The 23,541-nt window shown below is 35.0% G+C and overlaps 1 protein-coding gene across 3 annotated transcripts in view; it reads left to right on the forward strand.

The window, feature by feature from the left end:
* Positions 1-23,541, forward strand: part of CEP350 (centrosomal protein 350) — a 132,983-nt gene that overhangs the window by 16,383 nt on the left and 93,059 nt on the right. For all 3 annotated transcript variants that reach the window (XM_036844769.1, XM_036844764.1, XM_036844773.1), the window contains exons 4-11: positions 1,863-1,977; positions 2,824-2,983; positions 5,846-6,468; positions 10,517-10,630; positions 14,067-14,180; positions 18,408-18,554; positions 20,134-20,789; positions 21,558-21,679. In XM_036844769.1, the coding sequence (XP_036700664.1) occupies positions 1,863-1,977; positions 2,824-2,983; positions 5,846-6,468; positions 10,517-10,630; positions 14,067-14,180; positions 18,408-18,554; positions 20,134-20,789; positions 21,558-21,679 (2,051 nt within the window). The remainder of the gene's footprint in view (positions 1-1,862; positions 1,978-2,823; positions 2,984-5,845; positions 6,469-10,516; positions 10,631-14,066; positions 14,181-18,407; positions 18,555-20,133; positions 20,790-21,557; positions 21,680-23,541) is intronic.

The following is a 23,541-nucleotide window of genomic DNA, read 5'->3' on the forward strand; positions in this document are numbered from 1 at the left end:
GATTAAGATAATTTGTACTATTTATTCTGCTTTAATAAATTTGCTCAATTGGTATGTTGAGATGAAGATTTAAAACATAGAATGTATTTGAGAAGGTGGGGCTGTGTCTATGTAAAAGGCTCAGAGTCAGGAAATGAAAGGAACAGCTTTTCCTTGAGTGGACTGTGAGTTACCTCCTCTTATTTTGTGGCAATAGCAGTCTCTTTTCTCTTAGCACTGCTGAAAAAGCATGATTATGGGCAAATGTTCTCATTTATGTTCTGTCCAGTCTTGTCTGGAGTTTAGGAATCCAAATTTGGCAAGTGATACATAGCTTCTTCAAAGAGAGACCTTTTCCTTTTTTCTTTTTCATCTGCTTTCTAGGCAAATTACTCTTCTAATATATATTTTGTTTGTTTTCTTTTGTATTCTACCTGAGTTCGAATTATCTATTTCTTTACTGTCTGAATATGGTGATTTCTGTCCCCTAATCTTTTGAACTGGTTTGAAAATCAATCTGGAAAAGGTACTATAACCTAGGTTTGGTCATAATGCAGAGTCAAATTTTGGCCCCATGAATACAGCAATCAGTATATATTCTCTCTCTTCTACATGAGTATTGTACATCTATAACATAGGAATAGTTTCTATCCCCAGTTTAATTTAGAGCTAAACTAATTTAGAGTTGAACTGTTAATAGTTGTTTTCCAAAAAAATAATTGGGCTTTTAAAAAGAATTTTTAGGGATAAGTGGTTCATAATATAAATGGGGAAAAACGTCTGATACAGAACTATTAATATATAAAGGATTATACCAATCTTGTGAGTACATTGCACTGCAAAAATCTGAAAGAAGATAAATCAGAATTTTACACAAAGTTTCTATCTCTGTGTGGTGGAATTTTGATGATTTTAATTTTATTTTTTTCTGTTTTCTGTTTTTTTCAAGTTTTCTCCTGTAAGCATGTGCGGGGAAAATGCTTTTTAAAATCATTGGTGGTAATATCAAAAGTCGACTTAAATTGTAAAGCATATGGAAACCTGAATTCTATCTTGTGAATTTTGTCCTTATTGTGAAACTTATTCTGTAGATATAAAACTATAAAAAATTGTGGCGGGCTTCCCTGGTGACGCAGTGGTTAAGAATCCACCTGCCAGTGCAGGGGACACGGGTTTGAGCCCTAGTCTGGGAAGATCCCACATGCTGCAGAGCAGCTAAGCCCGTGCACCACAACTACTGAGCCTGCGCTCTAGAGCCTGCAAGCCACAACTACTGAAGCCCGTGCGCCTAGAGCCCATGCTCTGCAACAAGAGAAGCCATTGCAGTGAGAAGCCCGCGCAGCACAGTGAAGAGTGGCCCCTGCTCGTTGCAACTAGAGAAAGCCCGCGCGCAGCAATGAAGATCCAACGCAGCCAAAAAAGAAGAAAAAAAGAAAAGTTGTGGCTGTTTGAATAGTCCTAAATTTTAGTCTAGCTGAATTGTTTTTTCCTCATTTTTGCATGTAAAATGCATAAAATATATAGAAATGCACAAAATATGTAACTTAATGATACACAACATACAATGTCAGAAAATTTACTGCTTTTAAAAAACTCAACGATTAAAAAAAATAGGTCAGCAGGACAAATAGAAACTCCTTGATGTTCTACAAACTCTTTAATTTTCTTGTCCAGATTTGGGCAGCATTGAGCCAGTTGTTAGTAGAACTTAAGTGGTAAATAATGGGAAAACTATTTTTTTTAATTAAAATAAAGCATTCCTAAGTTTCTTCTACTTTGGAGAAAGGTATTGGACAATATAGTTTTAAATAACTAATTAAATTGATGGTAGCTGGTTAATTTACAGGATTAACCTGTTTGTTTTGATGGTGTTTAAACTTTAGCTGAGACACATTGAAAACAAATTGGAAGTAGCCCCTACGAGTACAGCTGTGTTTGATTCTGTCATGGATACCAAGAAATCTTCTGCAAGTGCTACCAGAAAAATAAGTAGAAAAGGTATGTATGAGATTAATTCCAAAGATATAAATATATTAAATATGAATTTTGATGTTTTATTTCAACTTAATTTCTTCTTATAGCCCCATGTATTTCCTTGTTCTTTTGTCAGAGACTATATACCTCATCAGCATTTAGTTTTTTTTTCTTTGGTACTGAGTAGTTATGAAGCAGGCTTGTATTCAGTGACCGTAGATGACATTTTCACCATCTTTTGATCAGGGACTTAGCACCACTGCATCACCTTTGATAGTGAGTTTTCATTTGTTGTTAATGAGAATTTGATTTTGAGCCTTTAGGGTTATAATGTCTTTTTTGTTTTTAATTCACAGGTATATCACTTTGAAATTTAGTTGACTTAAGACTTATATTTTTTTATTGGGGTTTAAAATCAAAATTGGAATATCTGTCTTAGAGATACTATCATAAATTGACACAGTGTAAATATTTTCTTTGGTTACCTTTCATATATTTAATTCTGTGGTTGCATAATTAGTGGGATAAACCTGCAGGTTAGTACTTTCCACCGATACTGTGATTCTTTTTTATTAATCTGTGAGTCTGTTGGGTTTTATCTGATACTTCTTTTTTTTGAGTCAGAACTTTTGACAAAAAGGAATTTTTTATGTAGAATTTTATTTTGCATTGTTTGCTCAGAATATAGTCTTTCTCCATAAGTTGAGTTACTGTAATAATTTAACCTGAATTTTTCCCATCTACTTATATAATATCCAACCAGGGATTTCAGAAATAATAGATACCTAAGTTATTTTCTTAAATACTAGCTGCATTCAGAGACAGTTGTATTTTATATCATATGTTCCCATAGATTTCCTTTTTCTTCAGATGGTAGATACCTGGATGATTCTTGGGTTAATGCTCCAACCTCCAAATCTTCTAAATCACGAAAAGAGAAATCTCGTAGTCCTCTCAGAGCTACCACCCTGGAGAGTAACGTAAAGAAAATTAATCGTGTGGAATTTCGTGAACCTTTGGTTTCTTACAGGTTAGTGTTTTTTTGTTTGTTTGTTTTGTTTTTGTTTTTTGTTTTTTTTAAATTATCAAATAGAGTTAATCTGTAGTATTTATAGTAAGAGTATAGTTTATTTTCTCAGTTTTTCATAGCACTCTGGATCTAGTATTATTACCTTTTTCATTTTCCAAAAAGGTAAAGCAAAATCTTTTATATTATGAAATGCTGACTTTCTGTTCTTTTACAGATGGAATATTTGGGGAGAAGAAGTAGTAATATTTGCTCCAGACCACTGCCATTGTAATAAATATGTTTCCTACAAATGAATTATTCAGTTTCTTTTATCACCTTCTGTATGAAACATTGCCAGATCTGTTTCTACCCCAGTTCATTCTCCAGCTTATTTAACCCTTCCTCTGTGCTTCCTCTGTTAGAGCACTTTCATGTTACATTATATTTTGATTCCATATCTACCCATTACATTCGTTTATCTATGACTGTAAATCTGTCTTATTCTCAAAGCATTATCTTAGTGCCTGTCATTTACTAAGTATTCTAGATATTTTTTCCAACATTTTATTATGAAAATTTTCATATTCATAGAAAAGTTGAAAGAACTGTATAGTGAATATTTAATGAGTGAGTGATTGAAAGACTGTGTGAAATTACATTTTTTTTTTTTTTGGTGAGTTCTTCCCTTTTTAAGATTGAAGCATGGTAGATAACCTACCATTTTATGCTTTATTTTATTCTCTACATGTGCTAATTTTAGACCTGTGAATTGTTGCAGTCTGGTCAAGATAGTGAAAATAATTGGATTTAGTCTTGATCTCTACAGAGAGAAGCTACAGAACTCAGTTCTCAGCCCCCATCTTGTTTAATAGTCAGCCATTCAGAACAGGGTCTAATGTTTTTTGGGTGATGGACCCCAGTGAGAATCTGATGAAAGCTGTGGACTATCTCCTTAGAAAAATGCACACACTCGTGCACTCACGATAGATACAAAATTACCATATTATGCTGTAATAGAGTCATGACTCTAAGAATTTTTGTGGCATTTAGAGTTTTATGCCTATACATGAAACATTTAGATCAGTACTTACAATGGAACCGTTAATGTGAACCACACATATGTAATTAAAAGATTTTTAGTAGTCACATACACACACACAAAGATGTTTTGCATTCTTTTTTGTTTTAAATCTTTTTTTTTTTTTAATTAATTAATTTATTTATTTAGTTTTGGCTGTGTTGGGTCTTCATTTCTGTGTGAGGGCTTTCTCCAGTGTGGAGAGCAGGGGCCACTCTTCATCACGGTGCACGGGTCTCTCACTGTCGCGGCCTCTCATTGCGAAGCACAGGCTCCAGACGCACAGGCTCAGTAGTTGTGGTGCACGGGCTTAGTTGCTCTGCGGCATGTGGGATCTTCCCGGACCAGGGCTCGAACCTGTGTCCCCTGCATTGGCAGGCAGACTCTCAACCACTGTGCCACCAGGGAAGCCCTGTTTTAAATCTTTTAAATCTGGTATGTAATTTACATTATAGCACATCTCAGTTTGGACTAACCACATTCAAGTGCTCAGTTGCCACATGTGGTAAATGCTACTGTTTCAGACCTTGCAGGTTCAGATGGTTGTTTATCTGCTTTTATAACTTTGTTGGGTAGTTTCTCTTTTTCTTTTCTTTAAAAAAAAAAAATTTATTTATTTATCTTTTGGCTGTGTTGGGTCTTCGTTGCTGCACACGGGCTTTCTCTAGTTGTGGCGAGCAGGGACTACTCTTCATTGAGGTGCACAGGCTTCTCATTGCGGTGCCTTCTCTTGTTGCGGAGCATGGGCTCTAGGTGCGCAGGTCTCAGTAGTTGCAGCATCCAGGCCCTAGAGGGTGTGGGCTTCAGTAGTTGCGAAGCATGGGCTCAGTAGTTGTGGCTCGCGGGCTCAATAGTTGCTGTGTGCGGGCTCCAGGGCGTGCGGGCTTCAGTAGTTGTGGCACATGGGCTTAGTTGCTCTGCGGCATGTGGGATCTTCCCAGACCATGGATCAAACCCGTGTCCCCTGCATTGGCAGACAGATTCTTAACTGCTGCGCCACCAAGGAAGTCCCTGTTGGGTAGTTTTTCATGTATTCTTCCTACTGCTGAGGCTTGTCTTCATTAACCTCCCTTTTAATTAACTGCTCTGTTCCTAAAATATAACTTATTAGAATGATATGTAAAATAAAAATAGTTTGTGAAGGAATACTTTTGCTAGTGTTTTTATGAGTAGAGAACATGTGGACTTTGTGATATGTACTTTGGCTGTGTCCAGTCTTCTTTGCTTATTCTGGTGTTTCTAGATATGCTTTACATAATTTGAAGCTGCCAGAAAAGTTGTCTGTGTTTCAGAGAGGTTAAACTTTACTAACCACATTTATTTGGAGGAAAATATTTACTGTACTTCCACTTAATTTCTACTCCCAATCTATTTGCTAATTTGGTACATTATTTAGAAGTTATACATATGAAATGTCAGAATTTGAGCACTTTTTTTTCCTAGTTCTTAAGATTTCATGGAGAAGTAAAATGTACATTTTGGTAATAGTGTCCAGTGAATATGCAAAGTCAGATTGTAATCCTCTTTTCTGGGGTTCTTAAGGAAATCTCTCTATGCCTCTTTTGCATATTTCTTATTTTATAATATGCAGATTATGATTTAGATTATTTGCCATAATCTAAACTTTGATACACAGGAGGCATTGAGCATTGACTTTTAATAGTAGTAATGGTTATTTTGTTTTTTTTAACTTACTGGAACTTCTAGGTTTTTGAGGTCTCTAATGTTAGCTTAGAGTTCTCTATTCAGTTTGTATGACTGGTTTTTGTACTCTTTATTCAACGCTAATTATTTTTTAATAACAGGGAAGTCCATGGTACACCGTCCAACATAAGTCCCAGCCATTTAGAGTCAAAGCATATATATTGTGTGGATGTTAATGAAGAGAAGCCTGAGAGTGGGAACCGGATGATATACAATCAGGAAGATCGGAATATACATTGCTGTGGTTTTGAGAGCTCCCAATCATCTGTCGTCAATGATACAGTTGTTAGATTTTTAAATGATCGACCAACAATTGATGCATTGCAGAATTCTGAATGTTTGATTAAGATGGCAGCTCCTATGAGAAGTGATGAAGAAAAGCCTAATAGAGCAAAAGGAAATGAGAACACTTTGAAGCCTTCTGTATGTTACATGGGCCGTGATGTTGATTCAAAAGTGTTACGGTTAACTGATTCTTCTCCATCTTCTACTAGTACCTGTAATTCCCAAAGATTAGATATCCTAAAGCGGCGACAACATGATGTTAAATTGGAAAAACTCAAGGAGCGGATCAGGAAACAGTGGGAACACTCAGAAGAAACAAATGACCAGGGCCAGAATCTGGGTCATATTGACCATCCAGTAATGGTTGTTAATGTTGATAGCTCAGTAACAGCAAAGGTCAGGAAAGTGGCAACAGCACCACCTGCTCCAACATATAAAGGTTTGTAATCAGTCTTTGTGTCTTTTTCTGTCTTCCTGCCTCCTTGTCTCCCTTTCTCCCTTGGATGTATTTGAGTAGAGAGGACCATCTTTAGAACAGGGTGTGATTCTCAAATCTAATGCCTTAAAAAATTAATTCAGGATGCATGCTAAAAATGCAGATTCCTGGATCCTACACTGGATCTAAATCAGAATTTCTGGAGATAGGGTCCAGAATTGGAATTTTTAACAAGTCCCTCAAGGTCCTTATAGTTTGAGAACCACCATATGAACAGTTAATAAGTTGAACAAAAGAGAAAATAAAAATTAGTACAACTTTCAGAGAACTGAAAGAATATTGCTCTTATTCTGCCATTGTATTTGGATTGTTATTAGAAATTCTTTCAAAAGTAATGTTTGAAAGATAATTCAGTCAGTGCCAGTTAATACTTGGTTACAGAATATTTTGGCACTGACATTTGGACCCTGTTGTTACCTTAACCTTCAAATTTTGACAGGGGTTTTCTCCATGTTTAAGAAAACAATATTTAAATCAGATTTCCACTGAGAAGATGCTTTTCAGAGAGAATTTCTGTTTTTGGCCCAACTCAAGTTTTTATATATGGTGGTTTTTAGGAGTTTGCATTTTTTTATTCCTGAAACTATTTTCACAGGGTCACCCATATAAAATTTTTAATAAAGAGTTGATTCATTGATGAGGTTACTCTGTGTTAGACTTTTGTCTTAAAATTCCTGCCATTCTGGCCTTTCTTTTGTGGATATTTTTTCAAGTTCAGTTTTTAGTTTGGATAAATGTATGAAGATCAAAATATAGCCAAGATTTGTTTCTTCTGTTAATTTTAACAACAAATTTAACTATCTAAAGTTTGAGCAATTAACAGTTTTTTGTGTTGTTTATTATGTTTTGCTAGTGCTATTCATTGTGAATTAGATAAAAGATAGATAATTAGCATTTTATTCTACATAATTTGTGATAAAATTATGGGTAGTTCCCTTAGTAAAATTCTTTCTTATCCTTCTAGTAGTTTGTGTGCCATGTAGTAATAATTGTCCACACTGTTGACAGCGCAGATAGCAAATGGTGGGGTCAGAATGTTCTTGTTGGTTCTGAGATAGTGATTATCCAAAACTTTGGCTATACTTATATCAGACCCATTAAATACAGATTGTACCTTTAAGGTTTGTTCATTCTAGAAGTCAAAGTTCTGAAATTCCAAAAGTTATTCCACTAAGGCAAAGTCAAGATGGTTGATTTGAATCTACATTTTATTTAATAATTTATAAAAATCTAAAAGTTAAAAAAGAAAACAACCTTAAATAACCAGAGTGAAAATCTTAAGGATAACTTCCTTTGAGTGGTGACTGGATTTTGTGTATTCCTTTTACTTACTAATTTTTAACATGTTAATTTTCATATTAAAATATATTATGAATACAACTTTTGGGAGGCTAACTAATGAAATGTAGTATACATTTCAGAAATTGTAACAGAATATGGTTTCCAGTGTCCTGAGCAATGGATTTATTTTTTCCAGCGGTGTAGAACTGGTTTTCTGCCAACTTTTTGACAGTGTAAATTAAAACCCTCTTAATGTACTGTGTTCTAAAGTGACATTTTAATTTCACTTGTTCAAATACATAATAAATTCACTTGGTTCACAATTCAAAAGATGAAAAGGATGTACATTGAAAAGCTCTATCACTCTGGTGCTCCAACCACCTGGTCCCCTTTCTGGAGGTTACTTGTGTTAACAATTTGTGTATCATTCCAGAGATAATTTTCTCATATACAAATGAGAGAGAGAGGGTGTGTGTGTGTGTTTTCTTTCTCTTTTTATACAGTTGTTAGCATATGAAACCCCTTCTAAACTTTGTTTTTACATTTTTGTGTGTGTATGTTTAAAGTTTGAAGTAGTGAGCACAGTGGTGTTTATGTGATTCTTCCTTATACTTAGTGGTTTGCATATCTTTTTCTTTCTGGTTTAAATGCCCAAGAATGTTAAGAGCCTATTTTGGTCATCTGTATTTTATTTAGAGCTTAGTACAGTGTCTTGGACACAAGTAAATGCACAGTATATTTTTTATTCTATTCAGTAAATTCAACTAGTAAGAAAAAATGTGCACAAAGAGAATGAAAATGAAAACTGGGGAACAGAAAGAGAAACTGATGTAGATATTGAAAGCTTCTTAAAGTTAACTTGTTAGTAAAGATCAAATATAAAGAAAGGGTCCCATAGAAATAAATGTTTCCTAAAGAGGAGAGAAGAAAAAATGATAGGGTTGAATGTAGAGATGGAATGAGGGTGAGAAATGTTGGGAGGGAGGTAGCTTTACAAGGAATTGCCACATTTTCTTGTTACAAACTGTGGTTTGCAATAGACTGAACACTATGTTTATAAACATTTTCCTTATATAGCTATAGGCATAATTGTGTGTGCCCAATGCTACAAATGTCAGGTAAAATAAAGCTTATGCTGTTGTTCCTAAGAGCTGAATAGATTATTTTTTATTAGACATGTAATTAGTTTACCAGTACATTTTATCTAACACTTCTAAAGTACTTTTACCAATTTTTGACTCCATTCTTTATATTGATTTAATTTTACAAAATATTTAATGGCGATTCTTTGGTAAGTGGAGCCCATTTGAAAATATAAATCTTTTTACTACTCTGGTTATCATCCACATTTGATACTTTATTATTATTTTTTTTTTGCAAAATAACATTCTAAGTTCTGTATGTTTCTTAAAAGAGTAGTGATAAATTTGAAGTAGGAAATTAGAATGATAATTTCTAGGAAATAGCACATGTGTAATGTTTGTTGAGAAATTGAGCAGGTATGTTTTAAAGAACTGTTTTCCATACTTTGGTTGCATTTTGCCTATGTAGATAGCAGCTTGTCCATTTGTTCAGCCATAGGCAAAATCAGACAGATGATAGCAATTAATGCCTGTATTCAAAGAAAAGAAGAATGAGTAGCGTTGTCTCTCTTTTAGTCTTAAGAAGGGTAGTTTGTAGCTCTGATATCCATAATTTATGATTGCCATTTATCATTTAATTTAGTACATCTCCATTTCTAGTCTTTTTGAACAAATGTATATTGCTTTGTCTCACTGAAGCTTACTTCTTCCAAACAGTATTTGTTAACATATTATGTGGTAGCTAATGATGCATTCCTCTTTTAAAAGCTTATAAATCTTTTCAACATCATTAGTTATTAGGGTTACAAAAATCAAAACCACGGTGAGATACCATTTCACACCTACTAGGGTGGCTATAATAAAAAAGACAGACAATAACAAGTGTTGGTGAGGATATGGAGAAATTGGAACCCTCATACATTGCTAGTGAGAATGTAAAATGGTGCAGCTGCTTTAGAAAGCAGTTTGGCAGTTGCTCAAAAAGTTCAACATAGAGTTACCATATGACCCAGAAATTCCACTCCTAGGTATAATACCCAAGGGAATTGAAAACATATACATACACACACACACACACACACGTGCATGAATGTTTATGGCGACATTATTCATAATAGCCAAAAAGTAGAAACAACCCAAATGTTCATCAGCTGATGAATGGATAAGCAAATGTTGGTGTATCTGTACAATGGAATATCATTCAATAATAAAAGAAATAAAGCTTCTATATGTGTTATAAGGTGGATGAGCTTTGAAAACAAAATGCTAAGTGAAAGAAGCCAGACACAAAAGGCTACATATTGTGTGATTCTATTTTTATGAAATGTCCAGAACAAGCAAATCCATAAAGATAGAAAATAGATTAGTAGTTGCCGGGGAATAGAGGGAATGGTGTGGGGAGTGACTGCTAATGGGCACAGGGTTACTTTTCAGGGTGATGAAATGCTCTGGAATTAGATAGTGGTGATAGTTGTATAACTTTCTGAATACCCTAAAAACCAGGGAGTTGTACACTTTAAAAGAGTGAATTTTATAGTTTATTAATTTTATCTCACTTATAAAAGAATATAACAAAACTTTTAATGCAACTTTAATAAGGATGTTCTGTATTGTTGGTTATATATTAGGCTTCAATCCTTCAGAGACCAAGATTCGAACACCTGATGGGAAAGTGTGGCAGGAGGCTGAGTTTCAAAACATGAGTAGAGAACTGTATCGTGACTTAGCACTTCACTTTGCAGGTGAGTGTAGAGTGTTCCTAGGTTTTGAGTGTTTTATCATGCATACTGTCTAACGTGCAATACTTAAACATAAAATTGTCACCAAACTAAAGATATTTCCCTTTTCTAACTGCATGGTATACTAAAGTAGTGATGGTGTCAGTTGTAAGGCTCTTCTAGCCTCTGGGCTCTGCTCCAGGGTTAAAATTAGCGTACATAGCTGATGAGGCAGAAACTAGGCTATTTTTAAACTAAGGGTCTTTCTGAGTTGGACTTGTCTGATTTGAAGAAAACATAGTAGAGTCTAGTTGAAGTTTACTTCTACTAGACCTCTGAGATCTTTGAAATGGTCAGTAATTTGGCAGGCAGCAGATAAGATAACTAACATGAAGGCAAAATGCAGGAAGAGAAATGAACATTATAGGAAGGGAATAATGATAGAGGATGGAAGGAGTAACTTATGGAAGATTGGAAGAGGGAAATAGGAAGGTCATACTCATAATGTTACTACTATTGAACACCTTGTATGATTCTGGGCAAGATGCTACTGGGTACTTAGTCTTCTGAATGTTTTACAGTTGAGGAAATGTAGGCCCAAAGAGTAATTTTCCTGAGGTTGCATAAAGTTAAGAATCGAAGCCAAGGTTCAAAACCAAGTCTGTCTGACTCTAAAGCCTGAGATTTTTCTAGTAAGCCCCAGTGGAGATTTTGCTAGTAAATATTGTGGCATTAACTGTCCAGTCCAATTTTCCTACTGTTACTGTTGGAACACTATTTTCAGAAATTTTTTCCCATGTGGAAAGGAAATATAATAGTTAAGAGCAAAGATTTTGGAATCAGTTTACAAGGGTTCAAATTCTGGCTCTGCCACATATTAGCTATTTATACTATCTATGTTACATAACCTCTCTTCCTTGGTTTTCTCATCTGTAAAATAGGAATAATAACTATATACTTCATAGAACAGTATCATTATAGACTAGTGGAATGATGTATGTCAAAAAACTCTTAAAGAGGTCTGCGTATTATAGTCTGCCTTCTCTTTTGATATGGTGGGTGAACTCTGCCTGGGCTCCTATCTTAAACAAACCCATCTACTTGTGTTTTATATTCCATTTGCTCTTGTGTATTGAAGGACATTACTTCAGCCTTGTTTTCTTTCTTTTGCATCATCAAGTTTTCCCTCTGTACGAGGTCATGCCTATCAACATACTGTTTGATAACATGCTGTTATCTCAACCATCATAAAAGAACCCCTCTTTTGGCCCTACTCTTTTTAGCAACTACCTTGTTTCTCTTCTTTTACTTACAGCAAAACTTCAGAAAGTTGCCTTATCTTCATTGTCTCCAAGTTTTCTCCTCTGTTTTACTCTTGAAACCTTCTGTTAGGTTTTTGCTCCTACATGTCTGTGGACTGCTGTTATCAAGATCATCAGTGACTTCCACACTTCCACATTGCTAAATCCAATGTTTAATTCTCATTTGTCATCCTACTTGATCTCTCAGCATCACTGGACATCACTGATCACTTCTTCCTTGAAATTCTTCACTTGGCATCTGTCTAGGATACCATAAGTGTTTAGTTTTCCTCCTAAGTCTAGCTGCTCCTTTTTAGTTGTTTTTTTCCTAATCGACTCTCTGACCTCTGAACATCAGCAGGTCCTGGTCTCAGTGCTTGGATCTGTGCTTCTCTTTTCTTTATTTTTCTTTTCTTTTTTTCTTTTTCTTTTCTCTTCTTTTCTCCTCCACCCCTTTCTTTTTCCTTTTTTGTTTTTTAAATTTTTTGTTTATCTATATACAAACTAGGCAAGCTCATCTAGTCTCAGGACTTTAAATATGCTCTGTTGCTGATGATTCCCAAATTTATGTTTCTGGCCAGACTTCTCTGAACTCAGATTGATATCCAGCTGCTAACTCTGCACCTTCCCCTGGATGCATAATAGATTTCTTAAGCTTAATATATCCAAAAATGGAGCTAGGTAACTAACTAAATTGGGTCATGGTACACCCCTTAAACTTATTCCTGTGGTAGTCTCTCCATTTTAGTTAATCTTATCTTTCTGATTGTTCAGGTCCCAAATCTTGAGTCATCCTTGATCACTCTGTTTCTCTCACACCTTATATCTAACATTGTCTGAAATATAACCACTTTCTGCTACCACCTAGGTCTAAGCCCTCCACCATCAGTCTCTTGGTTGGATTACCGCAGTAGCTTTCTAACTGGTTACCCTGCTTCTGCCCTTCTTCTAATGGGTCTGTTTTCATCGCAGCTGTGAGAGTAACCTTGTTAAAATTTAATTTAGGTCATATCACTCCTTTGCTCAAAAATTTCTTATCTTATTCTTGAGTAAAACCTGAAGTTCTTACAATGAGCTATAAAGCCCTACATGATCTTGCCCTCGGTTATGTCTCTTGACCCTAGTTCTTACTACTCTTCTCTTTGTTCACTTCATTCACACTGGCTTCCTTGCTGTTTCTTAGACACTAAGTATGCTCCTGCCTCAGGGCCTTTGACTCACATTTACTTCTTCTTTGCCCAGAATGCAGAGCTCTATATGTATTTTAAAGTACATTTATCCAGATCTGTGATTGAGATTAATTTTCAAATTTATATGTTCTGTTTATTTCCCCAGGTTGGAATTTAAAAATTAGTGAGTAGTAACTTATGTGTGTGTATGTGAAATACGTTGACAAGTTTCACTAGCATAATCATAAAAGGGCCTAATTTAGGAATATTGAGTATTTTATAAAGTTTTACGCTAGAAGGTCATGAATGTCTCAGTTAAGTAGGAATTTTTTTTTTTTTAAAGATTTATTGATTGATTGCTATGTTGGGTCTTCGTTTCTGTGCTTGGGCTTCCTGCAGTTGTGGCAAGCGGGGGCTACTCTTCATCGCGGTGCGCGGGCCTCTCACTATTGTGGCCTCTCTTGTTGCGGAGCACAGGCTCCAGACGCGCAGGCTCAGTAGTTGTGGCTCACAGGCCTAGTTGCTCCGTGGCATGTGGGATCTTCCCAGACCAGGGCGCGAACCCGTGTCCCCTGCATTAGCAGGCAGATTCTCAACCACTGCGCCACCAGGGAAGCCCCAGGAATTTTTAAATGAAAAGGAGTCTGTGAAAGTGCTCACCTCTGAGATTGTATAAATGCTGTGATCTAGCTTGGAAAGTATTACTGTGGCAGCGTCTTCTAGTTTGTGAAAGCAGGGTGAATTTCTCAAGGATTTCCTGAAAAAGATAACAAAGAATTGGAACCTAACATCGGAGTAACGGTGATCTCTAGACTTTGCTGTAAGAGGACTTGGCATTGTAGTCTTTGGGTCAAAGAAATAGCATCAGTGAAGGTTTCTCTCTCTCTGCCTGAATCATATACTTTACACAGATTTTTCATACTGTGGGGGAGGATGAGTGGGTAGGTAGCAATTGTTATAATATTTGCTATATATGTTTCTGCTTTTCAGATGATAGCTCTATGAAAGAAAAACCTGCTGAAAAAAGTAAAGAGAAGAAAGTGGTCAAGCCAGTACGAAAAGTCCAAAAGGTAGCACAGTTATCAAGTCCAGAATGCAAAACAGGTTGGTTTTCTCAATATCAGGCCCATCCTAAAGTTACATATTAGTGAAATGGCATCTACATGGAAATAAATGTTCTCATTATTCGACACATGCAAAAATTCAGTATATTTTATGTATCATTTTGTATATGTGTGTTTGATTGAGGTATAATTGACATAGAGTAAGTTAAACATATTTAGAATGTATAGTTTGATAAGTCTTCATGTATGTGTATACTCATCAAACCATATATTCACCATGATGCTGAATAATGCCCCCCTCCAATTTTTTTCTATCATTATTTTTAATAGAAATTAACCAGATTAAAGGTAATGATTTTTATGTAGTGAACTTTTATATACAAAGGGATGGCTTATGACTGTAGCTAAGTTCCTTCACTCATTCTCGTAAGAGAATAAATGTTGCACAAGAAAAGTCTGGCAGTCCATGCTAGTAGTGGTCACGCTGGACTCTGAATAAATCAAGAAGGGGGAAAAAGAGAATTCCCTAGTTCCATAGTGATTAACATTTCAGGCTTGATCCAGATTGCCTGGGATTTATAACCTGACTCTGTCATGTCTAGCTTTGTTCCTTTGGTAAATAAGTTAATTTTGGTATCCTTTGGTTTCCCCATATGTAAATGGGAAAGCAGTAGTTACTTCTCTCATAGGTTGTTGTGAGAACTAAAATAGTTAATACCAAAAGTACTCAATATAGTACCTGACACATGGTAAGCACTCAATTGTTAGGTGTAATTCCACTACTACTGATTATTGTTATTTCTAGCTATATTGAAAATGGCTATTTAGTATGTCATATTTAAGTCAATGAGTAATTTGGGTCAAGAGAAAGTGGAGAAAGTTGGGAACTTGTCACTTTCAGTTTGGAGACATTCAAACATTCATTCATTATGCAAATATTTTTGAGCACTTGCTATATGTGTGGCACTGGGGTATTCTAAGCTTAGGCAGTACAGTGGTGAGGAGGATGCACATAGCCCCTGCCCTCTTGGAACTTATAATCCTGTCAGGAAAAGAGTAGATATGTAGTTACAGTAAAGAGTAATGAATGTAGGATAGGGAACTTACGAAGTCTTATAGGAACAGGGAATAGGAGTGACGGGGCACTGTTTTCTGACCAGGTGCTTGTTTTTCTGGTCATAGACTAATCAGAAGAGTGTCAAATAACTTACTTTGTGACGCCCATTGTTAACTGTAGATGTCATACAAGAATGACCCTGGCTGTATACAAATAAAAAAATAAAATTTTATAGGAACATGAATTATCTGAATGTAAACTACACTAATTCTTACATTAAAAAAATATAACAAAGTATTTTTCATGTGATATTAGTTGTCAGGGGCATAGTTTGAAGTGAAGCACTGGGACCACTATAACTTACAAATACTGATCTTGGATTGTATTTATCCAGTTTTGTGGTGGGCTAATTCCCATGTGTGTACTGTGGCAGTGACCAAGACAGAGAGTCATTAAACTGTATTAAAGCTGTATTAAGAGTTTATCTATAGTGAAAGTCCTCTTTTTCTACCAATGACTGCATGAGACTATTCCAGAAAGCCAGAATTCAGAAATAACCACCCAGCATATTTGGAAGCCAACATTTATAAATAGCTACCCAGTATATTCGTGGTTGCTTGCTCCTGATTCAGAAAATTAAGCTGAAATTGAAGAGAAGCCTGCTCTCTCATTTTGCTTAAGAACATAAAGTTTCTTTTTTTTTTTGCAAAATGAAACAAAAGTTTATTTTCTGCAATACTTTCTGTAAATTACAAAGGCGAAATGCTAAACTGCAGCATATAACTTGTCAATATTTAACCAGAGCACTTGTAATAAATATGCATCCTGAAACAAGATAAAAGGCTACACTTTGTCAGGCGTCCTACAGAATGTCTCAAGTTGTACACTCCGCAGCATTTCTGTGCGGGGGTGGGAGGGGGTGGTATTTTTTTTAAATTATAAATCAATAAAATAGTATCACAGAAAGCTTGGAAAATAGAAGAAGACAGATTAAAAACCACTGCCCTTACTTAAACAAAGTACTAGTATTATTTTGTGTATTTCCTTACAGTAATTTAAAGATCAGTAGTAGGTGATTGTAGCTGTTGTATCCATAAAATTTTATCTTTTTCTCTTAGCATCTTACGACAAGAATATTTCTGTTATTTCTTATAGAAATTGTAATTTGAAGTGGCCACACAGTACTCCTTCTAGTAGAAACATAGTTTAACTATCTACCATTCAATGTTTAGGTTACTTCTGATATTATAAAAAATTATACAGTGAACATTTTCATTTATTTTTTTTTTCTTTCTGTTGGATACATTTCTATTACTTGGATTATTTGATCAAGGAAAATGAGCACTTTGACATATAATACTATTTTTTCTTTTTTTTAGAGAAACTATATCCATTGATATTTCAACAAGCATGGTATAAGTATGATTTTTATAAGAGTGATTTTTATTGTAATTTTACCAGCTTTGGCTATGAATATAAAAGTATTTTCTTCTAATTTAATTAGGTTTAAAGTGCTACTTCATTATTTTCATTTCCATTACATTTCTTATATTGCTTTGCATTTAAACACTTACGTATTTATTTCAGTTTTTTAAAATGGTTTCTATTTTGTAAATGGTCTTTCACGGCATTTTTTGGTTTTTATGTTACCGTCTGTTTTGAAATAATGGTCTAATGTTAATTTTTTTACAATCTGAAGCTAATAAATGAAAATTTTTTCTCTTGGTAAACAGCTGTATTTATTGAAATATACTTTTATTTTTATGAAGTTTTATAATGAGGGCAATTTAAAGTGTTGATGATATTTGCTTTCTGAATGTCATTGTTTTATGCATTAAAAAGTAGTATGTAGTTTTGTTATATATCTGTAAAATATGTGAAATTCCCTGTAATACCATCCCCTTCAAAGGTAATCACTGTTAACTATTTGTTATATGTTTCCTTAAATTTTTTTTCTATGCTTAGCTTAAGTCATTTGTTCATTCAGCAGACATACATTTTACTATGTGTCAGGTACTGTGCTAGTTTTGGTAAACCAAACACTTATTATAGTTAAGACATATTATTGTTCTGTGCCAAATTGTTAGATTCAGTGCCCTGGTTCTTGAGGTTTCAGAAATCATTAGTATTTGGTACTTAACTTTCAAAGCATTTTACACTTAGTATTTGAGGTGTGTGGGTAAGTCAAGATTTAAACAAACTGTTCATTAATTTTGGGGACTTAAGTTTAAAAATAAAATTAGATTGTAAACCTTTTGACTTTGGTGTAAGATAAGCAAAAGATTAATTACAAATATGTGTATGGTTGAGTAAGATGTACTTTTTTTTTTTTTATATCTTTATTGGAGTATAATTGCTTTACAGTGCTGTGTTAGTTTCTGCTGTATAACAAAGTGAGTCAGCTATATGTATACATATATCCCCATATCACCTCCCTCTTGAACCTCCCCTATCCCACCCCTCTAGGTGGTCACAAAGCACCGAGCTGATCTCCTTGTGCTATACATCTGCTTCCGCTAGCTATCTGTTTTCCATTTGGTAGTGTATATATGTCAGTGCTACTCTCTCACTTCGTCCCAGCTTCCCGCCCGGCCCCATGTCCTCAAGTCCATTCTCTACATCTGTGTCTTTATTTCCGTCCTGCCCCTAGGTTCATCAGAACCATTTTTTTTTTAGATTCCATATTTATGTGTTAGCGTATGGTGTTTGTTTTTCTCTTTCTGACTTACTTCACTCTGTATAACAGACTTTAGGTCCATCTACCTCACTATAAATAATTCAGTTTCATTTCTTTTTATGGCTGAGTAATATTCCATTGTATATATGTGACACATCTTCTTTATCCATTCATCTGTCGATGGACACTTAGGTTGCTTCCATGTCCTAGCTGTTGTAAATAGAGCTGCAATGAACATTGTGGTACATGACTCTTTTCGAATTATGGTTTTCTCAGGATATATGCCCAGTAGTGGGATTGCTGTGTCGTATGATAGTTCTATTTTTAGTTTTTTAAGGAACCTCCATACTGTTCTCCACAGTGGCTATATCAATTTACATTCCCACCAACAGTGCAAGAGGGTTCCCTTTTCTCCACACCCTCTCCAGCATTTATTGTTTGGAGATTTTTTAAGATGTACTTCTGAGAGCTAAAATTTAAGTTGGAAATTCAATCCTATATATATATATATATTTTTTTTTTTTTTTTTTTAGGTAGCAGTCATCTGATAAGTACATCTTCTTGGCGAGATGGACAAAAATTAGTAAAGAAAATTCTGGGACCTGCACCTAGAATAGAGCAAAAAGAGCGAAGAATAGCATCAAGTGACAGAAGTGGAAGAGAAAGAACTACTAAATCTGGTGAGTAATTAAATTAGTAAATTAAATTACTCAACCATTAAAATTGTTGAGCAAAGCAATTAAAAGTTGCTTGTGTAAGTACTTTGAGAGGTGAAAATACTCTTTTAAGAATGCTCTTAAGACTTTGCATTATAATTGTGAATGTAGCTCAAAAAAGAAGAAATTAGGCTTGTCTGTGGATAATTTCCATATATAGATGTTATGATGATCTTTATTAAGAATTCTGTTTGTGTTATATTAATTACATTTAACTGTCATTATGAATAAATAGCAAAGCATCATGTAATCAAATCTTGTTAGACCTTTAGGGACCTTTAGAGAATCAAGTCCAATCTGTCTTATCTCCACAGACATAAACACAAGTAGACATTCACAAGGTTGGATTTTTTTGTTGTTGTTTGACAGATTAGGAAACAGGCCCTGAGAGAGAAGTGAGTTTTCTCAAGGGTATACAGTCAGTGGGTGACAAAATTTGATCTAGATCCACAGGTCTTTAGTTTGACCCTCAAGTCCATTGCTGTTTTCTTTTTGAAACATCTTGAGTGCCATTTGAAATAACCAGTTACTTTTTCACTAACGAACACTAATTTTGGGAAATGAAATATAAATACCTACAAACCTGCTTTCCTTTCCAATGGCAAAAATTTGCCTGAATTTGAGCTTCTGGAATGGATTCAGTAAGAGATGCAATTTGGTATATAGAAGTCAATATATATTTTGTGTTTGTTCCTCTTCACTTTCATCTAGCTTATAAATAAACTCACACCGTCCTTAGCCTAAAATTAAGCCACATCAACAAACATTTAGATGATAAAATGATTGTTTTTCTATATATTTAATTTTTTCTATTATTCATTGGAGAGTTGTGGCAGCCTATAACATTGTCAGTTTTTTAACAACTATTTGAGGGTTTGGTGAGGGAGAGAAATAGTAACATTAAATATGCATATGGGAGAGAAATAGTAATTATTCATATAGTTAAATATTCATATCAACAGCAAGATACGTCCTTATTTCAGAAATATTAAAAGATGCACTTTTTTTTTGAAAGGCTATTTTTAAAAAAAATTATTTATTTATTTATTTATTCTTGGCCGTGTTGGGTCTTCGTTTCTGTGCGAGGGCTTTCTCTAGTTGCGGCAAGCGGGGGCCACTCTTCATCGCGGTCCACGAGCCTCTCACTATTGCGGCCTCTCTTGTTGCGGAGCACAGCCTCCAGACGCGCAGGCTCAGTGGTTGTGGCTCACGGGCCTAGCTGCTCTGCGGCATGTGGGATCTTCCCAGACCAGGGCTCGAACCCGTGTCCCCTGCATTGGCAGGCAGATTCTCAACCACTGCGCCACCAGGGAAGCCCAAAAGATGCACTTTTTAAAAATGCCGAGGAAGTATAGTTTCTAAGAGTATTGAAATTCTTCTCTTACTGTTTTTCTTTCCTTCTAAGATATTCCTTAGGAGACTTTATAGGATATTTGAATTTGAGTTTAAGATACAGCGAAATTCCTAATTTTCTCCTTAGTGTGATAAACCTTAGGAATGAATATAGAATTTTAATACATCACTAACAGTTCATACTTTGTAGGCGGTCATATTGGAAGAGCAGAATCGGATCCCAGATTGGATGTTTCACATAGACATCTTCCACGAAACTCAGAACGTTCAAGAAGTAGAGCTCGGTCAGAAAATAATGTAAAGAAATTAGTTCCATCTCTTCCAGATAATAAACAGGAGGAAAATGCTGCCTTAAATAAGGACTTTTTACCTGTTGAAATTCGTGGAATTCTTGATGACCTACAGCTGGATTCAGCAGCTCAGGCTGCAAGGCAAGAGACAGGAGAGTTACAGAATCAGAAGCCATCAGCATCAATACAAGCTCCTAGGAGTCATAGCCCAATAAAAAGAAAACCTGACAAAATAACAGCTAATGAAGATCCCCCTGTTATTTCCAAAAAGCGTCACTATGATACAGATGAGGTACGACAGTACATTGTTAGACAGCAGGAGGAAAGGAAGAGGAAGCAAAATGAGGAGAAGAAGGCTCAAAAGGAGGCCACGGAACAGAAGAACAAACGATTACAGGAGCTCTACCGGAAACAGAAAGAAGCCTTTACTAAAGTGAAAAATGTGCCTCCTTCTGAGCCATCAGCAAATAGGCGACTGCAGGAAACTTACTCCAAATTGCTTCTAGAAAAGTCATTGCTTGAAGAGCCAACTCATCAACATATGCAGGAAACACAGGTAATAGTAGTGACAGAAATACAAAGGGAAGTAATTCACAGTTAGGAAAAACTTACTTGCTATACTATTTAAAAATTACTCACCATTCCTAATATTCAGACATATGCTCAGACAGTATTTATAATAATGATGGCCTTTCATGAAGTTTATTCTAGATAAATACGATTGAAAATAAGTGCTCAGTTAGTTTCCTAGAGTGATTGTTACTGATCTCTCATCACTGCTGTTATATCCTTGCCTAGTTTTTACTGTATTACTGAGCAAAGTTAGACTGTATTAATAATGAAAAGCCTAGTTTTGTTATCTGTGTTGAAATTAGAGAATATCCTACTTTAGTGTGCTAATTTTATGACTATTGCTATTGTTTTTAAGGATAAGAATAACATTTGAGTCTGTACCATATACCACATACTGTTTTAAATGTTTTACAGGCTTAAGTTTCAGTAAATTCTCACAACCCTGAGAAGGGTAGGTACTACTAGTATTTCCACTTATTAGGTGAAAAAACTGAGGTTTAGAAAGAGTATTATTTCCTCCGAATTATGCAGTGTGTTAGGTGCCTTTGTTGGATTTCAGGTGTAATTTTGCTGTTAACTGTAATGGCTGCTTTTAAGACAAACTAAATTTGAATTGGTTTTATTTGAGAGAAAAAAGCTCCTGCATTTCGTGATCTTTGTAAAGTTGAAGCAACTTAATATTTATCTTATGTGCTCCTTGAATATATCTTTATGATGTGAGTCAGATAACTTTGATGTCCTTTTTTCTTAGACCAGACCAGGGTATCAGCCATCTGGAGAATCTGACAAAGAGAACAAAGTGCAGGAACGTCCCCCAAGTGCATCTTCCAGTAGTGACATGTCTCTGTCAGAACCTCCACAGCCTCTTGCAAGGTAAAAAGGGGGGAATGAAAGATGATTAAGGTTCTTTCTTTCCACGATATTAGTATAGTGGTCTATGCTCAGTGAATTTTATTGATTGACCTTCTTGTGAAGAAGAGGTTTATTTAGAAATGGGTTAATATCTTCTGATGGATACTTAAGCATGGTATACATCTATACTTACTGCATGCTCTATTCTATTGTTCAACTCTTGCCTGTTCTTTAATATCTGGTGTAAATATCAGTTCCTTCTGGGGATCACCTGCAGTTGGAAGCACTCTTGCCTTCTCTGACGTAAACACAGATAAATGTTTGTCGGATAAATGAATCACAGTGAAATTAATATTTTTAAGTATTTGTGTTGAATATTTTTTTAAAAGGCATTTCTGTATCCATAACTATTCAAAATTTCTTCATATGACTCTTATATCAACATATCTTACCTCTCAAAAACTATATTTGGATATGCATATGAACACACGGACGAGGACTAAAAAGGGATTTGATTTGAATTCAGATTGGTGAATGAGGGCTATTTTACCTTAAATTAAGAAAAAAAAATTTTTTTTGCTGTAAAGTGTGCAGTAAAGCAAAAAGAAAAAAATAACAAAAAACTATTTGTCCATGAAAGTTAAGATGATTTTCAGATTACATGGTTATAAGTTATACTTTGAAATAACCGTTTTGGGAATAAAAATCAAGTCACTTAACCAGTTTTGGGTTAATACATTTGATCCTCTCGCCCCCTTGCTGCCCCCCTCACCTCCCAAGAGAATAATAATATTGATAAAAATAGCTAACATTTATTGTTTGTTACGTTTCAGGCTCTGATCTAAGTACTTTGCCTATATCATTTTATGTAATCCTTGTAATTCTTTGAGTTCTCTCAGTTAGTTTATGCTTAAAAGCACAGCATTTCTTTTCCTTGCCCTTCATGTTCCATCATTCTGCATTAGCTACCCGGAAAACTCCAAATTACCTATCTGACCTTGAAGACCTTGAAGATCTAGCTCAAAAGTCAATTTCCTTGGCTATCAGAGTTCATTGTTCCCTATCTATACCCTATTGAACTTTATATATCTTTATATTAGTACTTAACGACATCATGTTTAGCTGTTTATTCGTCTCTCATCCCTGCTAGATCTTCTGAAACTGAAGAGTAAGGATTAGGTCGTAACTGGATTAAATCTTTCCATTTTTGTGTACTGCTATTCCTCTACCATCAACATAGAGCCTGCCACAAAATTGTCATTCTAAATACTTGAATTTAAAGATCTTGGGTTTTTACTCAGCAGTACCCTTTTATTTATAACTTCCTTTTTATTTCTGTTACTACTGCTACTACCAGCTTAATTTGGGCACTAATAACCTCACACCTTGCATTTGTAATAGTCTATATTTTGTGATATAGAATCTATTCACTAGTCTTCCTTTATTCTACTTTCATAGCAGTCATTCAATATACAAGACTGCTACCACATAACCTTCAACCAAACCTTGTATTACATGCCTTTCATTTCCCTTATCACCCTGGTTACCCTCCTCCAGATGATTTTTTTTTAACTTAATTGGTAGGACTTCATATTTATTCATACTAGTTTGGTCTAAGGTTGCAGCCTGTCTAAATAACTTTGAATCATAATTTGATAATTTGTTGGGTTAGCCATGCCTCCTAACTTTCTGTCATCTACAGATTTGATAAGCATGTCTTCATGTCATCAATCCAAAAATAATGGACAAGACCAAGGACAAAACCTCATGTTATTTTTTCTAAGGATCTTCTAATAGTTAACACCAGTCTTTAACCTTTGTATAGTATTCCTTAATATACTATACAAGGGAGGTTGTCTATAATCTGGAAATATAAGTGAATT

This window comes from Balaenoptera musculus, chromosome 1, assembly GCF_009873245.2.
Source record: "Balaenoptera musculus isolate JJ_BM4_2016_0621 chromosome 1, mBalMus1.pri.v3, whole genome shotgun sequence".
NCBI classification, from domain to species: Eukaryota; Metazoa; Chordata; class Mammalia; order Artiodactyla; family Balaenopteridae; genus Balaenoptera; species Balaenoptera musculus.